Source organism: Orcinus orca, chromosome 4 (assembly GCF_937001465.1).
Source record: "Orcinus orca chromosome 4, mOrcOrc1.1, whole genome shotgun sequence".
NCBI lineage: Eukaryota > Metazoa > Chordata > Mammalia > Artiodactyla > Delphinidae > Orcinus > Orcinus orca.
Genome location: NC_064562.1, coordinates 79,648,632 through 79,674,662, shown reverse-complemented (window position 1 = coordinate 79,674,662; position 26,031 = coordinate 79,648,632). Strand labels below are relative to the sequence as shown.

General features: G+C 37.3%; 1 protein-coding gene across 1 annotated transcript; it reads left to right on the top strand.

The window, feature by feature from the left end:
- Positions 1-8,168: 8,168 nt before the first annotated feature.
- Positions 8,169-24,348, top strand: EXOC1L (exocyst complex component 1 like). Its single transcript, XM_004268330.3, has 3 exons — positions 8,169-8,519; positions 17,142-17,272; positions 22,934-24,348. The coding sequence occupies exons 1-3, from the start codon at positions 8,399-8,401 to the stop codon at positions 23,198-23,200; spliced, it is 519 nt and encodes a 172-aa protein (XP_004268378.2). The 5' UTR covers positions 8,169-8,398; the 3' UTR covers positions 23,201-24,348.
- The last annotated feature ends 1,683 nt before the right edge of the window (positions 24,349-26,031 follow it).

The following is a 26,031-nucleotide window of genomic DNA, read 5'->3' as shown; positions in this document are numbered from 1 at the left end:
ACTCATGGTCAAATGAGAACAAGGCAGGAAGACCGCATGGTTGAGAGCACAGATTGTAGAGCAGGATGCAGGAACTCAAATCCAGTCTCACTACAATGTGACATGGGGCAGGGAAGTGGTAACTTTTATGAAAGTTTTCTCACATACAAAATTTGAATAACAATAATACCTACCTCCTAGGATTGGTGGGAAGATTAAAAAGCTAACATCTGTAAAGCTCTTAGAATAGCTCTTGTCACATAGTAAGTAAGTACTATATGACCATTAGCACTTATTATGAATTTGCCATTATTAGCTGGATATCAAGTAATGCGACTTTCTCTCCATTAACTAATTTGAAATGCTTTTATCTTCAAAATAAGAAATTTTTTTTTGTTTAGAAGTATCTAACTGCTATGTATATTTTAGCACCCACAAAAGAGGCCATTCTTTTTTTTTTTTTTTTTTTTTTTTTGTGGTACGCGGGCTTCTCACTGCTGTGGCCTCTCCTGTTGCAGAGCACAGGCTCTGGATGCGCAGGCTCAGCGGCCATGGCTCACGGGCCCAGCCGCTCCGCGGCATGTGGGATCTTCCCGGACCGGGGCACAAACCCACGTCCCCTGCATCGGCAGGCGGACTCTCAACCACTGCACCACCAGGGAAGCCCCAAAAGAGGCCATTCTATAAAAATAATTTTATTCTTTTCACTACTTTCTGTCTCTTTATGAACTTAAATCATGTATCCCATGGAACCAAGTAAAAGCAAACAAAAACTGGTTCTTCGTGTTATTCTACAGCATATGGAAGAAAATACAAACCTTTCTTTTATCGTCTCTCTTTAAATGTTTATAAAATTGTATGAAAAGAAAAACTCTTCCCTGAAAATGGATTTGTGTATATATCTTGTCAAAAGAACATTTTTTCACAGAGTACTTTTAGAACTTCTTTTTTTGTTTTTAAAAGGAAACTGCCTCTGAGTATTCCGAGCAAGAAATGTACTCCTTCTCTGGCTGAGTCAGAGAAACCCTTTCCTAATGAGGACTCTGGCACTGACTGTGAACCACTGAAGCCTTCCAACAGTGACACATTCTGCAACATTAGTGATAAGCTGAAGTCTCAGATACTGAGTCTCTCAGCAAGGCCTCGTCGGTGAATGTTAAGATGTCGGGGAAGAATGGGCATGAAAAGAAGGAACTGCATTTCTTCTCCTCTCAGGGATAGGGCTGTGCTCTCTAATAACTCTTACAACAGTCAGAGTTATGGGACTATATGGAGTATCCATACCTGGAAGAAAACAAATAGAAACAAGAGAAAACACCTTACAAAGTACATCTATTTGGAATCTATCCTAAATCATCAAAGTGTGTACACACACACACACAGACACACACACACACACACACACACGCACACTCATGCTTAGTCTGTTCGGGCGGCCGTAACAATACTATAGACTGAGTGGCTTAAACAACAGAATTTATTTCTCATTGTTCTGGAGGCTGGGAAGTTTAAGTTCAAGGTGCCAACAGATTCAGTTTCCGGTGAGGGCCTGCTTTCTGCTTCTTTTCCCTGTGTCCTCCTCACGGAAGGGGCAAGGGAGCTCTCTGGGGTCTCTTTTATAAGGACACTAATCCCATTCATGAGGGCTCCACTCTCATGACCTAATCACCTCCCAAAGGCCTCACCTCCTAATACCATCACACTAGGGGTTAGGGTTTCAACATATGAATTTGAGGGGGCATAAATATTCAGCCCATTGCACACACTCACATACACACACACACACACACACACACATACACACAATGTCCCTAAACTAGAATTACCAAGGAATACCTTGATTAAAGAACAAATATTTGCTTGATTAAGTAAAATATGATATGGTACAGTAATAGAATTTTTTGTGTATAAAGAAGGTTAAATGTTTTGATACCAACACGATCCTGATTCCTGCAATAAAAGTTTAACAAATACAACATAGAACTGGCGTTTTTCAATCTGGTATAGAATCACACATAAAAAGGTATCAAGTTCACGATCTATGAATGAAGATTTACAAAACATTTTACTACTGAAGATATTCTTACCAAAGGTAGAAGCTATAAATGTGGGACACAGGTGCATCATCTTCCTCGTCAAGCTTTGAGGAGGGCTACCACGTTTCCACAGAATACTCTATTTCCTAAGAGGAAAAATGGGGACAATCATATTTATCTCTTAGCTTTGTTGGAAGATTAAACAACATGTATTGCAAAGGCCAACACACAGAGTCTGGCAATGATTCCTGCTGACAAATAGTATTTTCCCTCCTCTCCTGGAGGCCACTCTAAGACTTACTCACATGAGGGTGGACACAACCAAAGCATTTTGCTGAAGCAAAAGGGATGTGGGATGTGAGTCTGAAAGAAGACAAAGAGTTGGGGCCCAGCCTGTATTTATAGTGTTTACCACTACTTCCTCAGGCACACTGAGAAGAACAGAACTTTGGTCAACATACTCCCAATTAGTCCAAATGTGTAATTCCTGAAGACCAATGAGCTGCCTTAGCCTTGAGCTCTGTGGAGACCTACCCTCCTTTAATTTGTGAATGTGCAAAAGGGAGAATCATATTACCATTTGAACACTGTGATCCTGTTACTTATGGACAGGTAGGACACTTGCTCCCCAATTTCTTCAGCAAATAAATCATTCTGTGGTTGCAAGAGAATTAAAAATTTTTAAAGACTGTGTTGGAAAGTGATTAAAGCAAGATTCCAGAACTGAAAATTAAAAGAAAAAGAGTTCCTTGGTCTCTGAAAAAGAATAGTAAGAGTTTATAGACTTAGAAATTATAGTCCACTCTTGTAGTTGTGGGTCTTTTAGAATCCAGGCTTCCGTTCCTCAATTAACACAACAGTTCATTAATCTATGAGTCTTATATGCAAGGAAATTCTTCTGAGTAATTGGCCTCCCTGTACACCAGCTGGGCTATATCTACATACACATGAGCTTCATTACTTTACCCAGGATTGTGGACTATCAGGGCCTCATTAGTGAATCAATGGATTTTTAAAAATTCTTTCCCGGTTGGAAATATATTTAGGGAATGTTGGAGTTTTAAAAATAAGTGTTTCCAGAAATATGCCATTTTGTTATGGTTTTCCCCTCATCTCATTGACAATTCTATAGCATTTCAGAAAATAAATTTAGAGACTAGAATAATCTTTGGCTATGAGAAAAGAACGTTTTAATATCTCTATTAAGTATCTTAATGAACACTTTTGGGAGGGTCTATTTGTTTTTTTTTCTATTATCTCTTCTGTTGATGTTTCCAAAGGGTTAGTACTGTACTCCTCTTAAATGACAAAGAAATTAGGGTCTCTAAAGATCTTCCTTATTTCCACTTTTAATGAATTGTTATTTGCATTTCTTTTAAGGTTGACTCTTTTGATTCTTTATAATGTAGATAATGCTTTGATAGATCGTTCTTATAGAATTATTTAAAACCTTAAAAAAGACATTTATTATCATTTTAACACGATTTTCCCCTGTCAACCAAATTGATACTTTAAGAATATTCAAACCAGCTGGCGAATCATTTCCAAACACACTTAGTTGATAGCAAACATTTCATTTTGGAACTGAAAGCTCACTATGTCGGTTCCTGAGCCTCTAATTTCAATGTTACTTGAGACCACACTGGAATACACAGCCACTCTCTTTTTATTTTTTATTAGTTATCTATTTTATACATATTAGTGTATATATGTCAATCCCAATCTCCCAATTCATCACACCACCACCACCCACCCCGCTTTCCCTGCTTGGCGTCCATGTTTGTTCTCTAGATCTGTGTCTCTATTTCTGCCTTGCAAACCGGTTCATCTGTACCATTTTTCTAGATTCCATATATATACATTAATATGCGATATTTGTTTTTCTCTTTCTGACTTACTTCACTCTGTATGACAGTCTCTATGTCCATCCACGTCTCTACAAATGACCCATTTTCGTTCCTTTCTATGGCTAATATCCCACTGTATATATGTACCACATCTTCTTTATCCATTCGTCTGTCGATGGGCATTTAGGTTGCTTCCATGACCTGACTATTGTAAATAGTGCTGCAATGAACATTGGGGTGCACATGTGTTTTTGAATTATGGTTTTCTCTGAGTATATGCCCAGGAGTGGGATTGCTGGGTTATATGATAATTCTATTTTTAGTTTTTTAAGGAACCTCCATACTGTTCTCCAAACTGGCTGTATCAATTTACATTCTCACCAGCAGTGCAAGAGGGTTCCCTTTTCTCCACACTCTCTCCAGCATTTGTTGTTTATAGATTTTCTGATGAAGCCCATTCTGACCGGTGTGAGGTGATACCTCATTGTAGTTTTGATTTGCATTTCTCTAATAATTAGTGATCTTGAGCAGCTTTTCATGTGCTTCTTGGCAATCTGTATGTCTTCTTTGGAAAAACGTCTATTTAGGTCTTCTGCCCATTTTTGGATTGGGTTGTTTGTTTTTTTAATATTGAGCTGCATGAGCTGTTTATATATTTTGGAGATTAATCCTTTGTCTGTTGATTCATTTGCAAATATTTTCTCCCATTCTGAGGGTTGTCTTTTCATCTTGTTTGTAGTTTCCTTTGCTGTGCAAAAGCTTTGAAGTTTCATTAGGTCCCATTTGTTTAATTTTGTTTTTATTTCCATTACCTTAGGAGGTGGGTCAAAAAAGATCTTGCTGTGATTTATGTCAAAGAGTGTTCTTCCTATGTTTCCTCTAAGAGTTTTGTAGTGTCCGGTCTTACGTTTAGGTCTTTAATCCATTTTGAGTTTATTTTTGTGTATGGTGTTAGGGAGTGTTCTAATTTCATTCTTTTATATGTAGCTGTCCAGTTTTCTCAGCACCACTTATTGAAGAGACTGTCTTTTCTCCATTGTATATCCTTGCCTCCTTTGTCATAGATTAGTTGACCATAGGTGCATGGGTTTATCTCGGCACAGCCACTCTTTTCTTAAGAACGTCCAGAGAAAGTTTTAGCATTTATTTCCTTCAGAAGTGTATTTGAGTCTCACAGCTAAAGTCCATGTGTTCATGGCAACAGGAGCAAATGCATATTGATACAGGATAAGTGATTGGTAACACTAATGTTGGAGGCCAAGACAGGCTGCCCCAAAATGTGCCTCAATGACATATTGATTATTTTGAATTAAAGTTACTTGAGAAACAGCCAGTGGAAAAAAATGATGTTAAAAAACCAACTCTGGGGCTTCCCTGGTGGCGCAGTGGTTGGGAGTCCGCCTGCCGATGCAGGGGACGCGGGTTCGTGCCCCGGTCCGGGAAGATCCCACATGCCGCAGAGCGTCTGGGCCCGTGAGCCATGGCCGCTGAGCCTCCGCGTCCGGAGCCTGTGCTCCGCAACAGGAGAGGCCCGCATACCGCAAAAAAAAAAAAAAAAAAAACAACTCTGACCCCTTTCTTTCCCGCTGAAAGCAGGAAATAAATTTCCCATGTGAAGTTATTTTCCCTATACCAGGAGGATAGAAAGCATCCTTATCACTGTTAGGGAATTCAAGGTTAAGAAAGCTGTATAGAAAAACCCTATTACTTCTCCATTAGTCTGCTACCCCAAGCACAATCCTCTTTGTTTTGTTAAATCTTCACAAATAATTGTTTCTTTATCTAAAAATGATATGTATACAGCCTGCTTTGGCCACTTCAGGAGTCCCATTTCTATGAGACCTCCGTGTGTACGAATTAAATAGTTTTTTTTTCTCCTGTTAATCTGTCTTGCATCAATTTAATTATTAGACCAGCCAAAAGAATTCAAGAGGGGTAAAGGGAAATTTCCCCCCTCCCCAGCACTAACAGCTGTCTGCTCCAGCTGTGAAGATATTTCACTGCAAAATCAACTTTGCAAAAAAAAATTTAAGTCATTAGAAGACTATTTGATTCTTATTTGTTCTTTTAGTAAATTGTTACAAATAAATTGAGTGAATAAATGAATGCAAGAATGCCTATGATGTGCTAGGTACTGTGTATCACATACCCTGGTTGTATAGCAAGTGGGAAAAACATGGGTTCCCGCCCTCATGAAACTTACAGTCTAGGAGGGGAGAAAAACATAAAACAAAGAATCACATAAATAAATATCTAATCAAATATTTATGACAGTATTGCTGATGAGTTGTTCCAGTCTTTATTTCCTCCATAGGAAAATAATTTTTTAAGTGAAAGCTGAAAATAATTCTCTGAAAACCTACCTCCTGTGATGTGAACCCATTTACTCATTCTCTGGATGAAAGTGGAAAGTAGTTGTGTCATATTGACTCCACCTTCCTCCTTTCACATCCAATTAGGTGCCACAGCTTATTGATTTTATCATCCAAATATATCTTATATTCATTCCTTCTTCTCCATTTTCCATACCCAAAAGCAGAGTACCAGTTCTCTGGTCCTCTTACCCAAATTATTTTAATAGATTCCCAGAATCACAAACAGAATAGGAGATGTTAAAGTAGGAAAAGAGCCTAGAGATCATTCTTCAGATAAGGAAACAGGCTCAGAAAGGCAAATGTCTCACCCAGGACCCCACGATTCAGCCTAGTCACACATGCCATTAACGTTTCTTAGGGGAGCCACGGACGACATTTTTGGCTCCCTGCTTGCAGTCATTCCCAGCCCTTCTTCCTTGTTAGAAAATCTGTCTTCCCGTGATAGAAACCAAAAATGACAAATTCTGGCTTTCCAAGGAATGGCCATGTGACCCAGTCATGGCCACCAAGATGTAAAAGAAAGCCTGTTGGCTGGTTTCTGAGAAAGAGTTTGCTTCTGACAAAAAGAGAAATCAAGGACAGCAACAACCACTCCTCTTTCTTCCTGTCTTTGGAGCTGAACAACAGTGGCCTGAGGATAAAAAGCCAGCCTCTGAGGACGGAAGATCAGAAAATGGCAAGCACTTGGGACCCTCACCTATGAGTCCTGAGCTAAATTTGGGACTGCCTACTTGCAGACCTCTTATTATGAGAGATTGTTTAACGTCTTTCCTATTTACAACTTGATGTCATGTATTCTGTTACTTGCAGCTGAGTATACCTTGGATGGACTCCTGCTTTATTTATTTTCCATCTACCCCACTAAGCTCCAGAAGAGCAAGGAATGGACCTATTTTCTTCATTGCCATATTCCCAGTCCTAGAGCAGAGCCTGGCACAAAAATCAGCCCTTGAAAAATATTTGTCAAATGAATGAATGCCCCCAAATCTTCATTGGTTCTCTACTTCCATAGAATAAAGTCCAAAGGATTATTCTGGCATTCAAGGCCCTTCATGAGCCAGTCCCACTCAATTTACCTTTCCACCCTTATATTTTACTTCCACAAATTATATAATTTAAGCAAACCGGACTGCTTCCTGTCCTCCCAAGCACCCCCTGTGGCTTACTGATCAGAGCTTTCGTTCCAACATTCCTTCCACAGAATATGCATCTCCCCCTCCTCCACTTGGATACTTCCCTCTCACCCTTCAAGTTCCAGATCTTCCCCCCCATAGCACTGTCTCTGACACTCTCCAGGTACAAATAACTTTTCTATATTTCCTTTCTCTTGTGCCATTTATCACTTTTAAACATTTATGTTAATTATTTGGTGTACTCATCTCTATTAGATTATAAGCTTCTTGAGGATAGGAAATCCACCCTCCCAAGAAACAGATACCATGCTTTGCTCCAGTAGGTACCTAGTAAATTTCTCTTTGTGAGTAAAGAAATGAAGAACATTAAAGTAAGCCCATTTAAAAAATAATTTGGACGCAGGAATGGATGCTGACTCTCTTGAAAACAAAGGTCTGAATGAATTGCAGGAGGGGAAAGAAAGGAGGGAAAGAGACTTGTTGGAAGTGTCAGGAGAAAGCACGGGTGCTTTTTCTCTTGCCGATGACAGCAAAGTTCTTAATGGAAGATGATCCCAATCGATAGAGCCAGACAGCTGATTTATGTAACGGAATCAAGCTGAAGTAGTGGTCTTCTTCTGCAGAGTGATGTGAAAGCGGAAAAGGTTACTAGACTAGGGAGGCCAGGGGACTCCACAAGTGTATCTGCTGGTGTTCATAAATATGTTGCCCATCCCCAAACCACAGGAGAGCTCCAGAGAGCAGCCTCCTTGAGCCTGGATGCTGGAGAGTGACAGCGGGGCTGATGCCGCTGCTGTATTTTGGCTGCCGTCGCTGCTGCCACTGGGCAGATACCGCAGTGAGGGGTCTGACTGCGCTGAGTGCTCTCAGGAGCCTGGGTCTGGCTAGGAATGAGAAGTTGAAAGTGAGGGTTGGGAGGTGGGCAGGACTCACATAGGAGCTGCAAACCAAAACAAGAAATCTAGGGAGCAGAAGGAGAGAAAGAGCGAGCTGGAGCCAGGACCTCAGGCCAAGTGGAACTGGAGGAAATGTCATCATTGGTAAAGGAGGACTTGGAGAAGAAACTATTTAAGCCACTCTCGCAGAATCTGTACGAGTTTATTGAAATAGAGTTCTCGGTCCAGGACAGGTATTACCTCTGTGTGTCAGGTAATCTGTTCTTTCTGTTATCATTTCAAAACGTAAATAACCCCAAGATGCTTGGGTGATAGAAGGACATTTTTGGGTGTTTATTTTCCTATGCAATAACAGCAGATGTATCTTCTTGTGATAGAACTTAACTATGCGAAGATTAAGAATGTGGATTCTACAGAATTTTTTTAAGTGCTAAAATGGAAGACAAAAAAATATTGTATTAAAAATATTTTGGTTAATTGTTCAGAAATGAAACTGGGTATGTGCTTTTGCTGATTTGATTATTTAGTCTCCTGTCTTTTATTTAATTCACTTGCATGGCATGCAGTTTTCTTGTGTAAGAGCTTGTTTTAAAAAATTCAACGGAGAGCTCTCTTTATATTTTTAAACATATTGGAGAATTGAGTTATACAGCTCTATTTCCAACCAATCTGGACAACTAGGGTTCTCCCTTTTCATGCTAGGAAAGAAAAAAAAAAAAAAGACCTTAGATTTTCTTCTGAGGCTTATTTAGACTTCCTGGTGGCTTATTTTGAAAAGAGAAATGATCTTTTAAAAATTCTTTCTCACAGTATGCTCACAGAAACACTATTTTAATGATAGAAATTAGTTCATGAAGATGGAACTTTAAGGAAATGTTCTCTAAACTAATTAAAATATTTTCCCTCATATTTTAAAAATTCATGAAAATTGTCCAAAGGTAGGAATAAGCTTTTGCACTTAATTATGATTTACCTAACCAGTAATTTTTGTGCTGAATTTAGACAGAAATTCTTGTGCCATTATTGAATTTAATATAAGCATTTCCTTTTCCCAATCCATGCTTTTTAATAGTTCTCAGGGGCTTCGGAGGAAAGAGCTTAGAAACTCTAAGTTTTCATTGTAGACTTTGATTTTTAAGGCACACAGTTCAGCATTTTCAGAAAATTTGTTATAACTCCTTTCCTGATACTTTGCATAGAAGAACTTTCAAAAGTTGTCAAGAGGGGCTACTATAAGGGAAGTAGAACATCTTTAGAGAAAGTGCTAAGAACTCTTTAAAATTCTGTAATTCCTAATAAGTATACGAATATTTACTTAATCATAAGAATACTAACATTTATCTAATACGTTACCTAGCATATTTTGCCAAATAAATAAAAAGTGTAAGGCTTAGCATATCAGCAAGGTAAAAAACTTAAAATCAGTCTGGGAAAAAGGTCAAATGAAACAATTTTAGAAACTGTGTTATATACAAATGATCAGATCACTATATCTCAAAGCATCTTGACTTAATATATTAGAGAATATGCTCATTCCAACATGAAAATTTAATAATTTTATGCCTATTATAATCCTACTTTATAAAGCTAATTACTCATCACATAACATTAGTGTATATGTGCTTTTTAAGAAACTTATAAAAAATAGAACAATCAATAATGAATATTTATTTACCAGGCATTATTTACATCTAATTTACCACATGTATCTTAATGCCCGCCTCCAACTATATAATTAACTTGTTCTATCTGGCATGGAAAAAAAAAAAACACTCCTAGAATTAAATTTTTGGAAATGGATGTAATTTTTTCCCCAATATCCTCAAGTTCTGAGAAAGACACTGTGGGCTGGGGTCACCTGCTGTCTGTTTTCATAAATGACATGAATCCTTTTAACCAGGATTGGAACAACAAGGGGTTGGCATTGTTAACATGTGTGAAGGCAACTGCTTTAGGGTTCAATGTTTTCACCTGGACAATGGCCACATAAAGTAGGTGATCACTTTCATTAGTAAAATTCAATGATTCTGTCATGTTAGAAGCAAAGGAAAAACAAGGTTCTCTTAGATGTGAGAAAGAGAAGACAATATTGTGATATTCCAGGTAAAAGTTAACATTATAAGTCATGTTCATTCACCAACTTTATGATTCTTCTACATATCACATCCATCAACTTGAGAGCACTTTCCCCAAATTTGGCATCTCTTTATGACCATTTCGAATGCAATTAGACAGAACAGTAATTTAAAATAAAGTCAGGGTGATGCTTGCTAGTCCTAAATCTTTGACTATGCTTTACTCAGAAAATCTCCATTGATAGGAATCAAGCAGGCCATATCTCAACTGTTGAGGCAGGTAACTCTAGGTTTTGAATGTTGGCCACCTTCTGGGAGTAGGGAGACATATAGTTATGATTTCCTCTTTATATTCTACAATCCAGCAGTTCTAAATTTGTGAGAATCAAGTCTAGAGTAGTTAAATCCCAACATGCATTTCTCAAATTAAAGAAGATATGTTTAAATAAGTTAAACTTTCTATTTATCCAATCAGAGTCTGGCTTTTGCAGGGGTCTCACAACCAGATGATTGTGATTTACTGTTGCCTTGATAACTTACTTGGTCAATGTCAAAAAGCAGATGTCTTAAATCCTGTCTCCCTCTCTGAAGTTTGCTAGGATTTACATTGGGGATTTCCTGGCACCTCTGTCTCCTCCCACATCAGGGTTTACATGGTCATTTCCCCTTGAAATTAGCTTCCCCTAGCCTAGACCATCATTATCCCTGGCTGTTAAAAGCGGCAACTTCTTAGGAAGGAGGGAGGAGCTCTATAAAGTACGGAAAAAGAAACTGACAAGTCAGTTGTGCAGTGATGAGAATGCAAATGAGTTAAAGAAATTCTGAAGGACTTGAAATCGTATGTAAAGTGATTATGGCTGATTGGATGGGAAGTAGCAGGGCATGGTGGAATGGACTTTGGAAGGCTAGGAGTCCGACACAGCTGGTGTGAAACATGACTCTGCTTTGCCCACCTGCCAGCTGTGATATATGGGGCAACGCTGTGGCCTCCGTGTTGACCTCTCTGAACCAGAAATAATAACATTTACATCTACACATAGTGCTCTCCTCTTAAATCCTAACTAGGGGGAAAAAATGATAAATTCTACTTCAAATAGGGCTAGAATTTTATTCCAAATTGGAAGGTGGGGTTATATTGTTAAAATTACAGAAAAGAATGTATCTATTGTGAAAACATATGCTGAAGTATTTATGTATAAATAGTATATGCTGTAAATAAATATTTATAAAAAAATAAAATATACAGTAAACATATGGAAGTATTTATATTTTATAAATAAAAATTGTATACATATTCAGATACAGATTTAAGTATTCACATATATTTAGAAAAACATTCTCCATTCACAGGTAATTCATTTGAAAATAAATGGCATTTGCTAGAATTATGAAGATGGTATGCATAAATTCTCCATACCTATTACATGTTGATGCCAAAAAAGAACTTCTTCTCTGTGAACCGGAGAATTGAATAATTTTGTGAAATCATTTATACTGTTCACAAAAAGAGTGTTAAATAAGTTAACAAGAAAAGGAAACAAAATACTAGAGACTGGGTGGCTTATAAACAACAAGCATTTAGTTCTCACAGTTCTGGAGGCTGGGAAGTCCAAGAACATGGTGCCTGCAGATTCGGTGTCTGGTGGGGATCTGTGTCCTCACAGACCACCTTTTTCTCCCTCTAACCTTGCAGGGTGGAAAGGGCAAGGGAGCTCTCTGGGGTCTTTTTAGAGGGACACTAATGCCATTCATGAGGGCTCTGCCCTCATGACCTAATCACCTCTGAAAGACCCCACTTCCTACTACCATAACCTTGGGGGTTAGGATTTCAACATAGGAATTGAGGGGAAGGAGGGACAAACATTAAACCTAGAGTACCCAGTATTGCCCCAAAATCGATTTCATTAAAATATTTCTAGAAAAATTATTTGAAAGTTACTTTTTTGATGAAATCTATAATAGCATTCTCAACAACCCCAAGACATCACCAATACACTGAAACATGTTCACTGAGGCTTCTTGTCTTTGATACCTCATGGTAGTTTTTCCCTATTACTTAATTTCAATGATGAAAACAATTATGTAACACTGGGATTGTAAAATAACAGTGGTTTATGTATTTAAAGTTTTTCTGTGCAGTTTACTCGTGAGCTACTGTTTTTCCTGTTCTGCCAAATTATATTGGTTCACTTGGCCAATCTTCTTTCCACTTAGCCTCATGAATAATAGTGATTATTTCACCATGATAATAGAGGCAGTTATTAACAACAATGTTTATTTTGAAATTAAAAGTGAAGATAAGTTGTTAGCATGAAGTTAAGATGGTTGTTCTGAAAATGCTAACTAAAATAGTGAAACTGGAGCAGGTTCATTCTGAAAGTCCCTGGGTCTATAGATATCACTAAATCATAATTAGCGGCACATCTGATGTTACGGAAACCAACTCTGTTAACATTTTGACTATACAAACAAAATTCTGTTTTAAGACAATGTGATGTTTCCACTTTGCCGCTGCCTTAATGTGAATATGGCCATTTAATTTTAGCTAGCAGCAGAACACAAGTATGGAACTTAGGGATTGGGTCCACTCCAGCCTGATCAGACTTTGACTCTTGGCTAAAGACAGTTCTTGGAAACTCCTTGGCTACAGAGGAGACTATTTTGCCAAATTGAGTAGGTTGTACCGTCTCTGTGCTGCATCACTATATCAAAAGGTTAACTTTTAAAGCGTGCATTTTATTTTCTTAGTTTGTTATTAGTGGGACAGTGACCATTAATGCAAGAAAACTTGATGACTGGTAGATCCTACCTTCTTAACATCTCTTTCTTCATTCCCTCCCTCCCACCCATCCTTTACAGAATTGCTCAAGAAAACTTTCTAAAATGTAAAGCTCAGCCTGACCATTCACTTAAAGTCCTTCAGCGACAACACTCCTCACCCTCATCAATCTCCCCAAAAACAGAGCTTTCAGGATAATATTTGAACTCCTTAGCGTAGCATTCTAGACCATTCAGGAACCAGCTCCTGCCTACCCTGCTTCCTACCACCTATTCACCCCTGCCCTTCATGCCAGCAATACTAAATGCCTGTAAGGACTCAAAAGATTCAAGTATTTTACGCTTTTGTCCACATGCTGTTCCAGAACTCCCTTTACCCCTTTCTTCATTCTGCTAACTCCCATGGTCCTTTACAACTCAGATAACCTCCTTCAAGAAGCTCTCTCTGACCCCTAGTGGGATGAAGATGTCCCTTCTCCATGTTCCTATAAGACCCTGTCCATGCCTCATCCACAGCACTTGATCGTGTGTTTTCTCTCTGAAACCCCACTCTCTGTAATCTCAGCAGGAGCAGGAACAGTGCCATAGGGGAATGCACTTTTTCAATGCCTAGCCCAGGGCTTTGTACAAAAGGGGCACTCAAATACTTATCAAATTAATGAAACAAATCAGTGGGTCTACAGTCAATTAGCTGGTTATCGTAACATGTAGATGAGGCAGTGAATTTGCTTCAAATGATATTTTTATACAGTATCCAGTTATTTCTCCCCATCCTCTCCCACTTCCTAAGTCACCAGTGAGACAGCTAGCCAGAACAAGAACATTATTATTTGGTTCTGAGGTAGAGCCTTTGTCTGGACAGACAATTACCTACTAGGGGAAGGAACTGCCTCCAAAATTTTGTCCTAAGTAAGTATGACAGAATCAACCATGCTTCCACTTCAACACACCAGCCTAATGGCTTCTTTTCTCTTTTCCTTTCCTCTTCCCAAAGCTAACATCTAGACCAGTGGAAGTGGACCTTTTTTAGGGTTGGAGAAGTATACACGGGCAGAAACCCACCAAATTTTGCACAGTTTCAGGAGACTCACAGGCTCTGAGCCAGTTTTCTTACCCAGGGTTAAGATCTTCCACACTAGGTCCCCTCCAGGACGTGCCCCTCAATCACTCCTTTTGTCCTCAAAATATGCCATCACTCCTCTTCCAGACTCTTGGAATATGTGATCTAAATCATAGCCTTTATTCTCTTATCTCTCTTTCTAAACCCTACCTAACATGAGAACTGGCGCATAGTACACACTCAGTATAGTTAGTCCATGAAGGAGCACTCTACAAGCTGTTTTCTGCCCTCCCCATTCTAGAGAAACTGCCCTCAGTGAAGAAATCAATGATCTTCCCCAAGTCAGATTCCGTGCCAGGACTGAACAAAGTTACCCAACAATGTAACTTCATGGGATTGTCTCCAGCTCTTGAAATTCTCTGTCCTCTTGATTTCCATAGATTGCACTGTTGGGCTTGTCTCTTTTCTGCCGGTCCCTTCTTAGACCTCTCTACTGGCACCTTTTTTATTCTCTACTCTGTTTCACCTCTTTCCTCTGCTCTTTTCCCTATAAACCTAGTTTTGGAAGCCTGTCCCCACAGAAAAATCCCAAGTCTGTACCTTCATTCCTAAACTATAAACTTCCATCATCTCCTTCTCTTCTGAGATAGTTTATGGAGCTCATCTGTACATCAAAGACTAAATTCACTATTCCGCCCAACCATGCTTACGTATTTGGTTTCCATCCAGTGGTGTGAATGCCTCATTTAAAATCTAACTTAGATTTACCACCTCTATTTCCATTGCCTACATCCTACGCCTAGATTCCAACAACAGCCTCATAAACAAAACAAAACAAAAACGGAAACAATTACTATAAACCAGGCACTACCCTAAGTCATTTATATACTTTAATCTTTATACCCTATGGGTTTGTATCACTCTGATGTCCACTTTACAACATGAGAAAACTGAGGTTTAATCTCTCTAGAGATTAAATAATGAGATTACAGACCACACTGTAAGAAGTGGTGTCATGATTTGAATCTGGAATGTTTAATGCCAGAGCCCACTAAGACACACTGACTCTTCTAGGGACCTCCAGTTCTTCTTTCTTTTCTTCTTCAGTGTATCCTGGGCATCACTGATTCCAGAAAAATACTCCTTCAACAGGGCACCACTGTATTAGTCTCCTGTTCAAGGAGGAAAGAGACTTACTGAATATGTATTACAGTATGAGCTTTCACTGAACTGACATAGTGCCCTCTTCTTAGATTTGTCAACCTTCTCAGACTCCCTTCTCTGGGAGACTGAGCTCAGCTCCATCATGAAGTCTAAGCTCAACTGTTTGCCTTAATTTCAGTATCACCTGCACTTACAGAGGATAACTACTCCCTTCACCAGTCCCAACTCTGGAGCCCTTACTGTCCAGGCCAGATTCCAATCCCTCCCATCAGAGGGGGGTTGAGACACCATGAGTCCACAGTGGTTTCTGTCACTTTTCAAAACATATTCACAACCTGGTTAACCTTGTTGTCCACCATATCCTAACACCAATCAATCTATACAATCCACTGTCTCTAATCCTACCCGGTGAAGTTCAGGGTCTATTGTCTACTCATTTTGTCATACTGTCCTTCACCTAGAATGCCGTCAGTATCATCCTTGCCTTTACTAATTTTAAAGCTCTATCTCCAATTCTATTTCTTCCATAATTGTTTCCTTTATTCGAATCCTCTCCCTTCTTAGAACTTCTGTTAAACATACAGTCTGTTCCATATTGCTTATCTATCCCTATGATTATATTGTAATATATTGTTTTAATCTTCTTAACTCGGAGGTCATGCCAAAGTGATGCTTTCCAGAACCAGAAGAGAGTCTTCCCCAAAGACAAATTCCAGTCTCATTCTTAGAAGACAGAACCAGCTTGTAACTCTCCAAGTGACATCATCCACCTTGAAAGTTTAAGATATTCAGTTACCACTGCCACCTCTTTATAATATACCTGTACACATTCATATTATATATTTTATGTGACACATGTGTGTTAGCCTTGTCTCTTCAACAAAACCATAAGTTTCCAGAGGGCAGGGACCATGTCTCATACTTGTACCCCCTGTGGCATTTGTAATAGTTCTATCAGGCAAATAGTGGATACCCAGTAAATACTCCCTTGGGAATTCATTGATAACTTTCAGTCCAGGAACTCTAACATCAAATGTTGATTCTTCTAATGTGTTCATATGAGACCAAACACAATGATTTTAAGACGAGGAAATTATTTCCCTCATGTTGTTCACATAAAATAAGCAATGATTTTCCCATACCTTTCAAAGTATAGAACTAAAGTTTTTTGTCTCGATGGCACATTTTGAATACTAGGATTTTGGATACACACTACGGAGGATTAAAAATCTCAAACGATACCAAATAGGTCAGTAGTTGCTGTTTTGCAAGCACTCTTACATCAAAAATCTCACAGCAACTTAAAAAAATAAAAGTGTGCACAAGTATTTGCATGGTCAGTCTTCAACAGTGGGTTGCTGTGTGAGCAGAACTGTTTACTTTCCTGTGCTCATTTTCTTATATTGTCATAAATTAAAATTCCAACTTGTTCTGGTAAACACTTTGGCACTGACTGTATGCTCACACTAAGCCTCCTATTTCCTGCCCTGAGTTGAACTCTATCCTCCACCACAAAGCTCAGAGCTGAAAGCACAGAGCTCGGTGTTCTATCTGACAGACATTACCGCAGCTGTATGTGACCACAATTGCAGCAAAAATAAAGTTAACACACTGAGGAAATTTGAGGGCATACTCATGAAGCTTCAGATACCTCAGGGTTCATAACTGGGGTGCAGATACAATGTATGTTCAAGCTTATTATAGGAAAAGGAGATTCATAAATACTGAAAAATATGATGATGAATAATTTATTATATTCTAAGAGTCTAGGTAAACGAAGTGTTTTTCTGTCCTACAGTGACCAAAACTGAAGAAGTAAAAATAATTATGGTGAAACACTACAGAATAGGTTTAGATGAAAAATATGAAGTAACCAAAAAGTGGTCTTTGAACGATCTGCGGATGATCGATGGAAAAGAAGCAGATACAGTAAGTGTTATGTTTTGTAAGGGAGATATGGGATCAATATGCTGGAGACCTTTATGGTTAATATCTTACTTCATATATTTTTGGCATGTACTGACAGTTAAAATGACATATTATTCTTAAGTGGTACAGTTTACTGGGATGATCTACTGGTTTGTTTGTTCTGTTTTTATGAGTTTAAATTTGAATTTTTTCGATTAGAGTTAAAGCATCTTTCCCAAGGTCTTCTTAACAGGTTAAACACAATCTTCCAGCCAGTTATGAAATTTTAAATATCTGATGCTTCCACCGCCACTCTCTTCCCAGCCCAGTTTCCTCCATAATTTGTGGGGATTCCTTTCATCATCTTCTTCAGATTTTACTGTCAGTTAGCTGCTTGATCCTCTGGAAGGATCAATAACCCTTGGAAATCCTACAACCTCAGTGTTGAAAGTGGGGAAAGGGTGTGTACTTTAATCTCTTGTGTGACCACTTGAAAGTGGTTTTCCCAGTCTCTCCTTGAACTCTTCTACTGATGGAGAACTTATTACCACATGAGTAAATCCATTCTACTTCCAAATTAACATCCTTTATTTTTACATGTCCCACTTATGTTTAACTAAAATCTCCTTCACTATAACATCCACCCATCAGTCCTAGCATCGTCATTTGAACCAACCAGAACAAACCCAATCCTTCTTTCACATAGCAGCCTTTCCAATGTTTGAAGACACTAATAAGGTTCCCTCAAGTTTTCTCTTTTCTGGGTTAAATGTAACCATTTCATTCTTTAAATAATGTTCATATGAAGATCAAATAAGTTAATATGACAGGTTATACAAACACTAAGAGGTCATAGCGCTGTTATTTTCTCCCATGACATTGCTGCAACACCCTTCACTATGCAATCTCTTCTCCTCTGGAATGTTTCAGCTTTTCCAGAATTAAATACAATACTTTAGAATTAGCGTGACCAATTTGTATTTCCTTTGATCTGGATTCTTATTTCTAGTAAACACTCAACTGAGACCTCAGGTCTTTGGGGCATGAATTGCCATTTACCCTGATCTGCCGCACCTGCCACGCACATGGAATAAAATCTAGATAAAAGCCCTTCATTATCTGGCTTCTTTATATCTGGTCATTTCTCCTAAAACTTTATACAGCAAAGGTGCTTTAATACTCTCGGGGCTTAGAAAGCTCAGTCACCTCCATCCCTCACCCCATTCTCAGATTCCCCATGGAGTAAAGTCCTACTCATGTCCCCCTGCCCTATAACCCCATTGCACAGTGGATGTAAATAATCCAGCAAACTGCAACTGTTGGCTTACTCTGTCTCCCCTCTGGATAAAAAACTGTAACCATTCCTTTTCATCTTTTATTGTAGCCTTCTGCCTGGCAGTTATCAGGGACTCAATAAATATTTCTGTTATTGTTGGATGAGTTAGAATTTAAGCTCATTTTTTCTTAATCTGATTAAATGCCATATTCTTAGGTTGGCCTATTGTTCCTACCTATCAAATCTTCTAATATTTTGATTTTTTAATATTCAGTATAGTATGCTGCAGATTTAATGCACACAGCATTTAGGACTTCATTCAAGTCAATAATAAAAATGATGAAGCAGGCAGGGCTAAGTGCATACCTCTAGGTAATTGATAGGTTACCATTACTACTACTATTATTACCACTACTAGTAGTACTGCTACCTGCTACCATCTCACACTCAGTAAACTCTTACCAGATGACAGGAACCACAAAAAGCTCTTTCCATATGTAACTTCACATAATTGTCACAAAAATCCCATGAATTAGATTCTATCATTACTCCTGATTTACAGATGAGGAAAATGAGACATAAAGAGATTAACTGACTTGCCTAAGGTCAAATAACTACTATAGAGATGGAACTAGACTTTACCTCCAAATCTATCAATTTGTCTTCTTTGGACTGGCTGTTTATCATCTCTACAAATTTGTGTATTCAGTCACTCACTGAGAATTTATGGTATACCAGGCTCTGCTAGGCTCTGAGGATACGGTGGTAAGTTAGATGGACACAAGCTCTTAATTCTGCCACTTAATTCTGTCTTATTAATTATCTAGTCTGAATATCTAAATTTTTCCCTTAAGATCTTTACTGAAATCAATATATGTTATCTGCTATTATCTTATCACCTAGGAATCCTATTTTTAAAATTTGGTGTGTTTGGCATGACTTCTTGGTGAAGACATGCTGGATTTCATTGCTTTCTTTCCTAAGTAATCACATAGCATTTTTCTGATATTATATTCTACCTAAATGTTCAACACTTAGGAAATAGTTAAATATATTTTTTCATGTCATTATGCTGGAACATTACATGGTCATTAAAAGTCATGTTTCCAAAAGAATACCTCAGAACACAATTGTTCATCATTTAATACGTTTTTTAAAAGTCAGCTGAATACAAAACTTTTCTATAATATTATCTCATTTTACATATTTAATTTATCATAGTATTGAAAATTGAAAGCTGAACCTTAAATTTTAATACAAAAAAATGTATGTGGGTATGTAAATGTATATATGAAACTAACCAGTACTTCAACAATAATTATCTCTGTGTCATAAGAGTACAAATTTTTAAAGTACTTTCTTCTATATACTTTTAGGTATTTGCCAAAATTTCTATACTGCATTGAATTTTATCACAAGTCAGTGTCAAGTTCACTAATCTGTAGTTTCAAGAATTAATCATGCTCACCTCTTTTTTTGACCATTTTCTTAATTTTTTCTCAAGTCCTCAAGTGAATATACAATTTATTTAACATTCAAACTTCATTAAGACATGTGCAATATGGCAATTTTACTGGGGGTTTAACCCTATCTAGGATGATTGCTTGCTGGGGCTTAGCAACAGGGTCCAACTTAGCACTAATTAAATACTTTATTGAATAAATATAATGCCAAACAAAATGCATTCAAATGCTTTCTTAAAAAAATCAATTTTAAAGGTCTTTCTATTCAGGCTAATGACAAACACAATAAAGGTAGATATGCTAGTTTAACATAATTGGCTGATTTTATACAGCCAATTATACAGCACTTATATCTTTTAGTCTGCAAGTATATTATTAAATGATAGAGAACATCTAATACAACCATTTCTACAGAACTAGGAAATAAATTTCTAAGAAAGAAAGATTTTACAGACCCCATCTTTTATACCCACCCCAAGAACAATACCCCAAATGTTACTAATGTCATAATTATTTTCTATAAGCTTGGTCAGTGCCCGGGGATGTATTAATCAAGCCTGTCAGCTTAGATTCATTGGAAGCAGCTAGCTCTGCTCTATTTTCTCCTCACCTTTCTGGCCTTTAATTCCATCTCTATGTTGTTAATTATTCCCTTTCCCATTTGAAGATTGTTATCTTTCATAGTGAACTAGATACAAAAGGGAAATTGAGTATTTCTATTTTTCTGATCACTTTAGGGCCTAAAATATTAAACTGCCAGAAGAAAACCTATAATATCCAAAGAGTAGTTCTTTTAAATATTTCTTTTCTGTGGATGAAGTAAAAATATCTCAGTTGTTCTGGGAATTTCCACTTGTCCTCCCTCTTGTAATTGAATCCTCAGGAGTCAGCATATATTATATTTTTCTCGATAGCAATGATACAGTTTTAAATAGAGCTATTTCAAGCCAAAAGTTGTCAACTTTAAAATGGAATGGAATTGAAATTGAAGTCAATTTATAAAGCAGAAATCAGAATGACTGGGGATTTGGAGACTGACGTGGTGCAACAGAAGAGAGAATGATGTAGCAGGAAATGGGGTTGGGCTGAGTGAGAGCTTAGTCCTTGTCTTGGCTCTGCCAATAACTACATGTGTGACCTGGGCTTCACCCCTCTGGAAACTATTATTCACTATTACATTACATTATATTATATTATATTTAACCTACTATAAACAAGGGATTACTGAATGAACAATGAGATTCCCTTTTAGCTCTATCAAAAAAAAGAAAGAGAGAGGAAGGAGGAGACAGAGGGAGAGAGGAAGGAAGGAAGGAAGGGAGGGAGGGCAGGAGGGAGGAAGGAAGGAAGGGACAGATGGATGAACTTGTATTCTATGTTCATACCTGCTTAGGTTTCAATTATCAGGCTAATGGAAAAACTTAATCCTCTCCAAGTATCTCAAAAGAACAAAGGATATTTTCTACATGATAAGTAGTAAATGTTTCTGTGAGGAAACTACATAAGGAGTATGCTTAGTATCTGGTGATGGAATGGGTGTGATTTCCTTTCATTGAAATTCTCTAAAGAACTGTCCTTCGATCTGCAATCATGACAGCTAGGAAACATTTTGCAAGGTATGACTAGAGAACATTGTACTGAAAATCACAACACCCTTGTACATTCTTTTTCTTAAAGTATTGTTTTGTTTTTTAAAAATTTTAATAGTGTAAAGCAAGGTGATATTAACACCAGTATCACAATCTTTGGGGACAGATTTGGGAAAAGGAATTATCATTCATTAAGCTCCACACTAGTATCACAGTTTAAATGATTAATCTCATACAAACTTCATAGCCACCCTATCCAAAAAGTGAAGGCCAAATATAATACGTGCCCTGCCCATGGTTACATCAGAGTCAAAATGGTTGGCTAACTCCAAAACCCTTGTTCTTTTTCCTGTCTCCTCTAAGAATTTTCCTATTTGAAAAAGAAATTGCAAATACATAAGTTCTTATATACAAACTTTACACACCTCATGGTAAAAAGTCATTAATACTTTTGCTTGGTCTGGTCTCTCTGCCTCTTTAACATTTAGGGCAATGTTTACCTCCACTTCTCTTTTTATAGGATGACTTCAGATCAGTTCACCACACATTTGTTGAGTGGATACACAAAAGATAAAAAACTGAAAACCTCTGCCTTCAAAGAGAGTTAGGAGTCAGGCAGATAATGAATGCGAAAGCATTTTGTAAACTGAAAAGCACTTTATAAATGCAAGGCACAGTTGTTACTGCTATTAGTAACAGTAGCAATGATTATTATTTTAACATGTAGGACCTAGGTCAGGTTTGATGCCTACTTTTCCCTGAAACATCTCCACTAGAAGTATACAGCCTAGAGCAATCCAGTGAGTCAGTCTTTAGTAAATTGTCAGTTTCAGTCAAATGATTTAATGATCCTTGCTATTAACTTTAAAAGTAATTCCTTGCTATTAACTTCAAAGCCAGCAAGTTGGTGATCTGTTGTATGCCAAAGGCTGCTTAGCCATTCTGTATTTCCCCCTTCTACTATTGAAATAGCACAAGGGACTGACCTCCTAGTAGAGAAAAGGAGAAACCTTTTCTCTCCTGTGGAAGTCTATAATTGGGTTTATTCTTTTCTTCCATCCCCATCCATCCTCTCAAATTCACTGCCCTGGGAAGACTTGGTAACTGCACATTTTGACACATATTTATTTGCATAATTGAAAAATCACAGATGCTTCAAAAATAATCTTTCTTATTGTTCTTTATAGAAGCAACATGTTTGAAACAGGTAGTTTTGGAAAGCTCATTTGTAGATTTTGGGAAAATGTTTGATACTGATACTTTACAATCAATACAACAATCAATATGAGAGAATCCAGGAAATCTAGCTACTTTCCTGGCTACAAGCTAAATCATGTCTCTCTTTTTCTTCTAGGACAATCCATTTTTTGATCTGCACTTCAAGAAAGTGTACACTTTGGAAGCATATAGTTGTGCTTCCAAATATGCCTTTGTTCGAACTGTAAACAAGCTGAATCATGCATACCTTAAGAAGGACTTACGGATCGTGAACTTTGATTCTACTTACATTAATGATGATTCCATTTGGTCCTCCAACAACAAGGATTGCTTGGTCCTTATGAGAATATGCTTTTATGCTTTCAGTCTAGTGTGCTTTTCCCTGTGTCCCCTGCCACTCTGAATATGTATACCATGTTCCTTCATCAGTGTTCTATGAAAATGGTTCCCTAAGTAAATATTGATAGTCATGATTTTGTTTTTTCCCTTTATCAGTGACTACTATTCATATGAAAATAAAGTGATGCTTTGTGAATTGCAGTGAAATGTGTTTCGATGCATTCATTCAATATTCTGGACTTTTGCCTATGGTAACTTTGGAAGGAGTTGGATGGTTTTGCCTAAACTAGTATTCTACTAAGGGGTACCAAAAATTACCTTGAAAGGTCTAAATAAGTGGAAATAGATCCTGTTTTCACGGACAGGAAGATTTAATATTGTCAAGATGTCAGTACTACCCAAAGTGATCTGCAGATCAATATAATCCCTATCAAAATTCCAATGGCTTTTTTGGTAGGAATGGAAAAGTCAATAGTCAAATGCATATGGAGCTGCAAGGGACCCCACATAGACAAACGATCTTGAAAAAGAAGTACAAAGTTGGAGGACTCACACCTCCCAATTTCAAAACTTACTACAAAGGTATAATGATCAAAGCAGTATAGTACTGGCATAAAGATAGACATACAGATGAATGGAATAGAACTGAGAGTTCAGAAATAAACTCATACATCTATGGTCAACTGATTTTTGGAAAGGATGCCAAGTTCATTCAAAGGAGAAAAAATAATCTCTTATTATTAGTGCTGGGACAACTGGATATCTACATGCAAAAGAAAGAAACTGAACCCCTTTCTTACAGCATACACAAATATCCTTAAAATGGATTAAAGGTGTGAATGTAAAACCTGAAAGCATTAAACTCCTAGAAGAAAACATAGGGGTAAATCTTCGGGACCTTAGATTTGGCAATGGATTTTTATGACATCAAAAGGAAGAGCAACAAAAGAAAAATTAGATAAATTGGACTTCAACAGTTACTTTTGCATCAAAGAACATTATCAAGAAAGTGAAAAACAGACCTACAGAATGAAAGAAAACATTTGCAAATTGTATATCTGATAAAGGTTTAATGTAAAGAACTCCTACAACTCAGTAACAAAAAGACAAACACCTAATTCAAAGATAGACAAGAAATTTGAATAGACATCTCTGCAAAGTATACAGTAAGCACAAGAAAAGAAACTCAGCATCATTACTCATTAGGAAAATGCAAATCAAAACCAAAATGTAACCCCTTTCACACCTACTAGGATGGCTATTTTTAAAAAATACAGAAAACAAGAAGTGTTGGCAAAGATGTGGAGAAACTGAAACCCTTATACATTGCTTATGGGAATGTAAAATGGTATAGCATGGTGGAAAACAGTTTGACTTGTCCTCAAAAAGCTAAACATGGAATTACCAAACAACCCAGCAATTTCACTCCTAAGTATATACCCAGAGGAATTGAAAGCAAGGAGTTGAATAGATGTTTGTACACCAATAATCATTGCAGCATTATTCCCAGTAGCCGAAATATGGAAACAATGCAAGTGTCCATCAACAGATGAATGGATATACAAAATGTGATATATCCATACAGTGGAATATTATTCTGCCATAAAAAGCAATGAAGTTCTGATACATGCTACAACATTGATGAACATCAAAAATAGGTGAAGTAAAATAAACCAGATACAAAAGGACAAATATTGTATGCTTTCACTTATATGAAATATATAGACTAGGCAAAATCAGAGACAGAAAGTAGATTAGCAGTTACCAGGGGCTGGGAGGAAGAAAAAATGGGGAGTTATTACTGAATGGTTTCTGTTTGGGGTGATGAAAAAGTTTTGGAAATAGATGGTGGTGATGGTTGCACAACACTGTGAATGTAATTAATGCTGCTGAATTATACATTTTTAAATGGTTAAAATGGCAAATTTAATGTTATATATATTATACCATAATTTTTAAAAACAATGTAATATGTTAGAAATAATTGAATTGTACACTTTAAATTGGTGAATTGCATGGTGTGTGAATTATACATCAATAAAAATGTTAACAAGAAAAAAAGGACTACTTTAAATCTACTAGAAGAAAACATGGGTGAATTTTTTTATAAACTGAGAGTGGGGAAAACTAGCTATCACTCAAATCTAGAAACAATGAAGAAAAATGATTAATTTAACTACATCAATATAAGAAGCCTTTGCATGAAAAGAAAAACTATATTCAGTCAAACGACAAATGACAAACTGGAAAAAGTGCCAGTTATGTAGCAATACATTTATACCTTTCATATACAGATTGCTCCTAAAATTGAAGAGTTAAAAAAACTAACTGCAATTTGCTGAAAAATTAGTAAAAGATACATACATAGAAAAAGAATTGCAAATGACACTTAAACATATAAGATGCTTAACCTTGCCCATAATAGGAGAAATACCAATTAAATATACAGTGTGATCCTGTTTCTTACCTCTCTATTGGAAAAAATTCAAAACTTTGACAATATTCCATCGGGAATGGGAAAACAGTTCCCCTCATTCGCGGCTGTTGGAAATGCAAGAGAGTACAAATCTGATAGGAGAGGAATTTGAGAATATCTTGCAGAACTATGTATACATTTACTCTTTTATATGGAAATTTTATTTTATTTCTAGGACTCAAAGGCATCCCAAAGGTACTTTGGCAAAGATACAGAATGACAAATGCATAAGGCATGTGACATTGTTTGCAAGAGTGAAATATTTCAAATAGTCCGAATATCCATCTTTAGAGGAAGAGGCCTGATTGGAGGTCATTGGCATGGCGGAGGAGTTGGCGGGCTAACAAGAAGCCAAGCATACTAGGTGATTGGTTAAAGGTATGTATATGGCTTTCTCTATAGTTGGTCCTAAGTCAGAA